We start from the raw sequence: 6,142 nt of genomic DNA on the forward strand, positions 1-6,142 counted from the left end.
CAAGCATTGCTTCCAGATGCGTCGGCTCAGGTTTTCGCTCTGTAGTGGCAAGCTGAAAATAAAAGGGGTATTTAGTGACATTGACATTGGACTGTGACGAGCATACTTACGATACTTTAAGTGAACATTCATGCAATCCGCCAGTCGAGGACAACACCATCTATGCACCAACCATCCACACCAAATACACATACCTTAGAAATTCCTATTAATTTATTTTGCATGCATACATATCGTTCCTTCTCTGATAAGTGAAGTATTGTTATTGCTAAGGATATAGATAGTTAGTTTAATAATGCAATTCCCCGTTTAGTACATGTAAACGTCGAATTTCGGAAAGTTTCGAAGTCAGTTTTTTTATTATTATTTGTAAATCATATATAGCAGATATTATTAGCCTTTTTACTACCCTTTTTTCTCTATGCTAGTAAATTAAGCCGAATGAAGTGGCGAAACTGGTATAAGTCGTAATCGATCAGATATATGTATATTTTTATTTTTTTATTTTTTAACACCCGTTTGGTTATTAACTAAATCACGGAACGTGAAGTTTATATACCTACACTGTACTGAATTTACATTTTTCATATTAGCGAAATTGGTTTGAATTATTTTTGAAAAGTATTAAGAGGCGGGAGTTATTTTTACGTGTCAGAAAGTTTTTTTTGCTGGGTTTCCAGGGTTAATGGAGATATCTGAAGAAACTGAAGAACCAAAAAGAACAAGGTTAGGTATTCTCCCCAATAATAGACCTTTTACGCGAAGTGTTGCGAGGTCACTAGAAAACCAAGTAGTGGGTTCCCTGCTGACGCAAATAGATACTGGGGTCGAATATCCAATAGACTTCGTGCCAGTGGACTATTTCAACCGCTGCACAGCTCGAATTTTTGGGCGACAAATACAAAAGGATTCTGATCCTCCCTGCAACCAAAAAAAGGTCGAAGACATCACCGAATCCCTTAGTTTTTCTCGGAAACTGGACCGCATTCTGGAGATGTCAGAACCGTCGGCTCAGGAGAAAATGTTAGAGGGAGCGGTAGGAGGAGTCAGCCGGAGGTGGCGAACCACCAACCTCGCCACCAGCAAACAGAATCGACCAAATCAGCCAGATGATGGCGGTGTTAGTGCAACAGAACGCGGCAATGGCTGATTGTATGAATGAGGTCAGGAAAATCCGGACTGATGAGTCGCAGCTCAGCAACCGCGTTGGTGATGTGGAGGCTTCGATGCAGGCTCCAGCAGCACCACCACCAGCAGTTACGACCTCAACACCGGACCCAGCGAACTGGCGAGGAAATAGAGGACAACCGAACGATAGTAGGGAATGTCGGTGGAAAGTTTCGTCTTCCGCTTGGAACGAATGCGGGTACAGTATCACCTCTCCTATGATCAGCTTTTTTCCGAGTTCCACTGCTTGGTCACAGGATTCGATTACTTCGAATTAAAAGCAGAACTATTAGCGCAGTACCAATCGGCCGAGTCAGATTACGAGGTGATACGCGAGATCATGGAGCGAAAACAGCACGCACACGAAAGCTTTGAGGACTTCTATGCAGATATACATGATCTCACATTTCGCCTTCGAAAAAAGATCCCAGAAGACGAGTTGGTAAAGATCGTACGGGGAAACCTCAAACCATACTTGGCTAATCTTACTTTCGCCACTAAGATTGGATCGATGTCTGAACTGAAGGACGAATATTAGAGAGCTGAAGAACTTATTAAGGAAAACAGGTCGAGACGAGAGTCAGGACGGTAAATGAGATAGAAAGTTGTGACAGGGCATATCCGGAAGAATGGAAAAACGACAGGGAAATAGAAGTTAACGCTTTAGGTAAGGAAGGCCGAAACCACTTCGGGGGAAGTAGTAACTCGCTTAATACTACCTCTGCTCGTGACATGTCTCCTCCTCCAATGTAAGTAATTCTTCCACCGTTCATAGTAATGTCAGTAATGATCCCAAGCAAGTTTTCTGTGCATCCCCGTTCCACCTCATGATGTGTTTTGCTTGCGGAATGCCGGTTGATTACTACCTCAAAAACCCGGCTGAAGCAGCAAAACACAGTGCGTGTAAGTCCCCATTCCATTTGATGACATGTTTTTTGAGTGGTGGAGACTCGTCCTTTTGTGTGTATAAAGCCGAGGCGGGAAACCGGGCACTGACAGAGATGGCCGGGCACTCTGTCCAGAGCAGAAGTCACCCGGCAGAGTAGAAGGCGCGAATAAGAGTGAGATTAAGATGCTAAGGCGCGAAGACAATACTGAATTAAAGAGTATAGATGATAAGAAACGCAATAATAGATGTGTAGAACATAGTTTACATTTACGCAGAATTAATTATGAAGAGGCGATAAGGAGAATTTTCATGGAAGCGCTAGATGAAAAAGGTAAAACAAGAAATTTCAAAAAGATAAAGAAAATGCGCGAAAAACAAAAACAACTCAGAAGAATACAAAGAAAAATAATAGCAACCATTGTCACTGTGAAACGTGATAACCGCTTCTTCGCACAAGCAAGCATTGGGAGCCAAGGAGGTGTATTTAGGTGTAGATTTTTGGCGTGTGTTTGATATGAATGTAGTAAGCAGAGGTGTGAATGAGAACATTAAAAACAAGGCGGTTTCAGAGCTCGTAGCCAAAAAAGGTGATCTCTCTTTTGAGGCAGTGCAGCATGTGCTCTCGGAAGATCAAAATAGGCGGCTTGAAAGAGTTAAGGCGCAGTTCCCGTCCTTCGCCGTTCTGGGCTTAGGTCGCACCGATATTGAAGAGCACCTAATTGAAGTTGTGAACGAAAGTATGCCCGTAAAACAAAGACCCTACCCTATTTCACTTGCTATTCAGAAGTTAGTATTTGCGGAGCTGGATAGGATGCTAGAGATGGGGGTCATAGAGGAGAGCAACAGCAGCTGGAGCTCTCCCGTCTCTCTAGTAATTAAGGGAACCAAGAATAGGCTGTGCTTAGATGCGCGAAAAGTAAATGAACGTACGATTAAAAACGCGTACCCACTTCCCCACATAGACGGCATACTTAGCCGACTACAGAACACGCGTTTCATCTCAGCAATTGACCTTAAGGATGCCTTCTGGCAGATTCCGCTAGTACAGAAATCCAGAGAGAAAACAGCCTTTACGGTACCTGGTAGGCCCCTATACCAATTCACTGTGATGCCCTTTGGCCTCTGCAATGCTGCCCAGCGAATGTGTCGTCTTATGGACAAAGTTATACCAGCGGCCTTACGTGAATTTGTTTTTGTGTATCTTGACGATCTGTTAGTGTGTTCTGTAGATTTTGATTCGCATATGTCCCTATTGGAAAAGGTCGCTAAGTGCTTGCGTGATGCGAAGCTGTCGATCAACGTTGAAAAAAGTAAAGTCTGCTATCGTGAGGTACGTTACCTGGGTTATGTTGTGGGAGATGGATGCATTCGAACGAATGCTAACAAAGTCGCAGCCGTACGAGATTTCCCTCTTCCAAAGAGCCCTAAGCAACTCCGACGGTTCCTGGGCATGTCAGGATGGTATCGCAGATTCATCCAAAACTACGCGAATATCGCTGCGCCGCTACATGACTGCCTGTCCAAGGACAAAATAAACAAATTTCACATGACCGATGAGGCCATCAGGGCGTTTGAGGCACTGAAACAAAGCCTTATATCCGCCCCAGTACTCGTACATCCGGACTTCTATAGACGATTTTACATACAATGTGATGCATCGACTGACGGGGTGGGAGGAGTACTCTTCCAACTGGACGGGGAAGAAAGACCGATAGCGTACATGTCAGCGAAATTGAATAAGGCACAAAGAAACTATAGCGTGCCCGAGCTAGAATGCTACGCCGCCGTGCTAAGTGTCAAACGTTTCCGACCCTATGTGGAAGGTCTACCATTCACCATAATCACGGATCACGCTAGCCTCAAATGGCTAACGCAACAAAAGGACCGTCGGAGCTGCGTATGGGGCTGGTGGAAACTGCTCATAGTTCGCCATGAGCTGGACACGGGGAAATCCACAAAACGTTAGCTAGGATCCGCGAAAAGTATTACTGGCCCGTGCAAGGTTAATAAGACCCAAAACAATTTCAAAAGGCCACCAATGGGTAAACAACAAGTGACTGAGCGACCTTTCCAACGTGTATATGTCGATTTTATGGGACCATATCCGCGCACCAAGGATGGAAATGTGTTTGTGTTCGTTTGTCTTGACCATTTTTCCAAATTTGTCTTTCTTAAACCCATGCGACAGGCCACGGCCGATAACGTAGTCAAGTTCCTTGAAAGGGAGGTGTTTCATGTTTTCGGGATCCCGGAATATCTACATTCAGACAATGGGAAGCGATTCGTTGCCAACATGTTCGAGGCTTTCTTAGAGAATTACGGAGTTAAGCATATAAAGACAGCATTCTATTCACCTCAAACTAATGCTGCCGAGCGCGTGAATAGGTCTGTTCTTCAAATGCTAAGATCTTATATAGGCAGTAGTCAAAGAAATTGGGACCAGCACTTGAGTGACGCGGCATTTGCTTTGAGAATTGTGACACATTCAGCGATAGGTGTATCTCCATACTACGCAGTGTTCGGAATACCGATGGTGCAACACGGCGCGGCGTATGACGTGCTTAAAAAATTAGGTTCCATCAAGGACACTGACTGCGCTGTAGAATTGGGTCTAGAAAAGCATCAAACGATTAGGGATAAGATATTCAGCGAACTAAAACGAGCACATAGCATAAGCGAAAAGGTTTACAATACTAGGACGAAAAATATTGAATTTAAAATCGGCCAGTTAGTGTACCGCCGCAATTTTAGACAGAGCTCGCTGATGGACCATTATAATGCCAAACTTGCGCCGAAGAATGTTCAGTGCGTCATATTACGAAAAGTTGACACAGCGCTTTATGAACTAGGCGACACCTCTGGTAAGAAGTTAGGCGTGTACCATGCGAAAGACATGTTTGTAGCATAGACACTCAGCAGGTCGGATCCAGGTGTAAGTGTATGTTTTGTCTTGTCTGTATTTGTGATAGTGGTTTCTGTCCGATAAGAATGTGTAGAAAGTGTACGTCTTATGTGTACAAAAAAAGATAACTATACTTGACAATACTCAAATTGACACAACTTAAGTTCGCAGATTCATGTACTTATACACCCCTTCTACCGTGTCTTGTCCCCTTTACAAACCTTACCCAGTGATAGGCTAAGTTTTTACCAGGTAAATTAGATGATTTTTAAGTAGGGAGAGTGAAGAAGATGACAACAGGCTAAGGAATAGGGCCCAGCAACAGGTCATGGGTCGAAGCCACACATAGGGCGCTAGAGAGGAATATGGTCAGGCTGCGTTATGAACTCTTGTGCGCACTCGTTCCATAGCGTAGGCACCATCGACGGTTGCGAGCGTGTAACGAACAGCCTGCTGTTAATTAGGCGCATGTGTGTGTGTATGTATGTGGGTGGAGTGTGTGAGTATGGACGATCTGTTTCTGTTAACAACAGAGTGAATTTATACATGTATATGTGGAATGTTAGCTTGAGGGTGGGGAAAGTAAGAGGTGCAACTTTAAAGCGGTAAGATCACCGTTTGCGGACCGAATTGCATCTACCAGGGTAAACGGAATCATCAGATGCTATAAATTGGGGAAAGAAGAAGCTGCGAGACACAGTTGAGTGAATGCTGAAGATTGTTAAAGTTATCAGCGCGCCGCGGAAAAGTTTTAGCTTAAAAAAAAAAAAAATTACGTGTAAACAGAATAAACGTAGTTGTTTTGGTCTGAAGCGAATCGCAAAGTGTTCAAGTTTGGATCAGGAGCAGTTCGACGGCGAGAACAATCCCGCATCACCAGCTAATTTCAGCAGACATCAGCCCACAAAAATTTGGAGGGATTCCGCCAACCCAAGGTATGAAGTTCATTGAGAGTTCATATGAATCAAAAGTAATTACCCTGGCGCCATAAACAGGTTAAGTAATAAACCAGCCTTCTCGCTTTGACTACTTCACCTGGTATTGTTCCACCATGTTTAATTACAGTGAATTAATACTAAAGTAAACGTACAAAAAAAAAAAATAATAATAATAATAATAATAACAAGTAAGAAAGTCTAAGTTCGGGCAGAGCCGAACATTAAATACCCGGCGCAGGTACTAAG

At 43.6% G+C, this 6,142-nt stretch overlaps 1 protein-coding gene across 1 annotated transcript; it reads left to right on the forward strand.

Annotated features, from left to right (window-relative positions):
* Positions 1 to 4,235: 4,235 nt before the first annotated feature.
* Positions 4,236 to 4,964, forward strand: LOC118752003. Its single transcript, XM_036486830.1, has one exon. The coding sequence runs from the start codon at positions 4,236 to 4,238 to the stop codon at positions 4,962 to 4,964; it is 729 nt and encodes a 242-aa protein (XP_036342723.1).
* Positions 4,965 to 6,142: the final 1,178 nt, after the last annotated feature.

This window comes from Rhagoletis pomonella, unplaced genomic scaffold (genome assembly GCF_013731165.1).
Source record: "Rhagoletis pomonella isolate Grant_MI unplaced genomic scaffold, Rhpom_1.0 Rhpom_scaffold_01151, whole genome shotgun sequence".
In the NCBI taxonomy this organism is placed as follows: domain Eukaryota; kingdom Metazoa; phylum Arthropoda; class Insecta; order Diptera; family Tephritidae; genus Rhagoletis; species Rhagoletis pomonella.

Bases quoted from the DNA above. Each gene is read 5' to 3' on its own strand.
- LOC118752003 (XM_036486830.1), top strand. From the start codon at position 4,236: ATGCGACAGGCCACGGCCGATAACGTAGTCAAGTTCCTTGAAAGGGAG.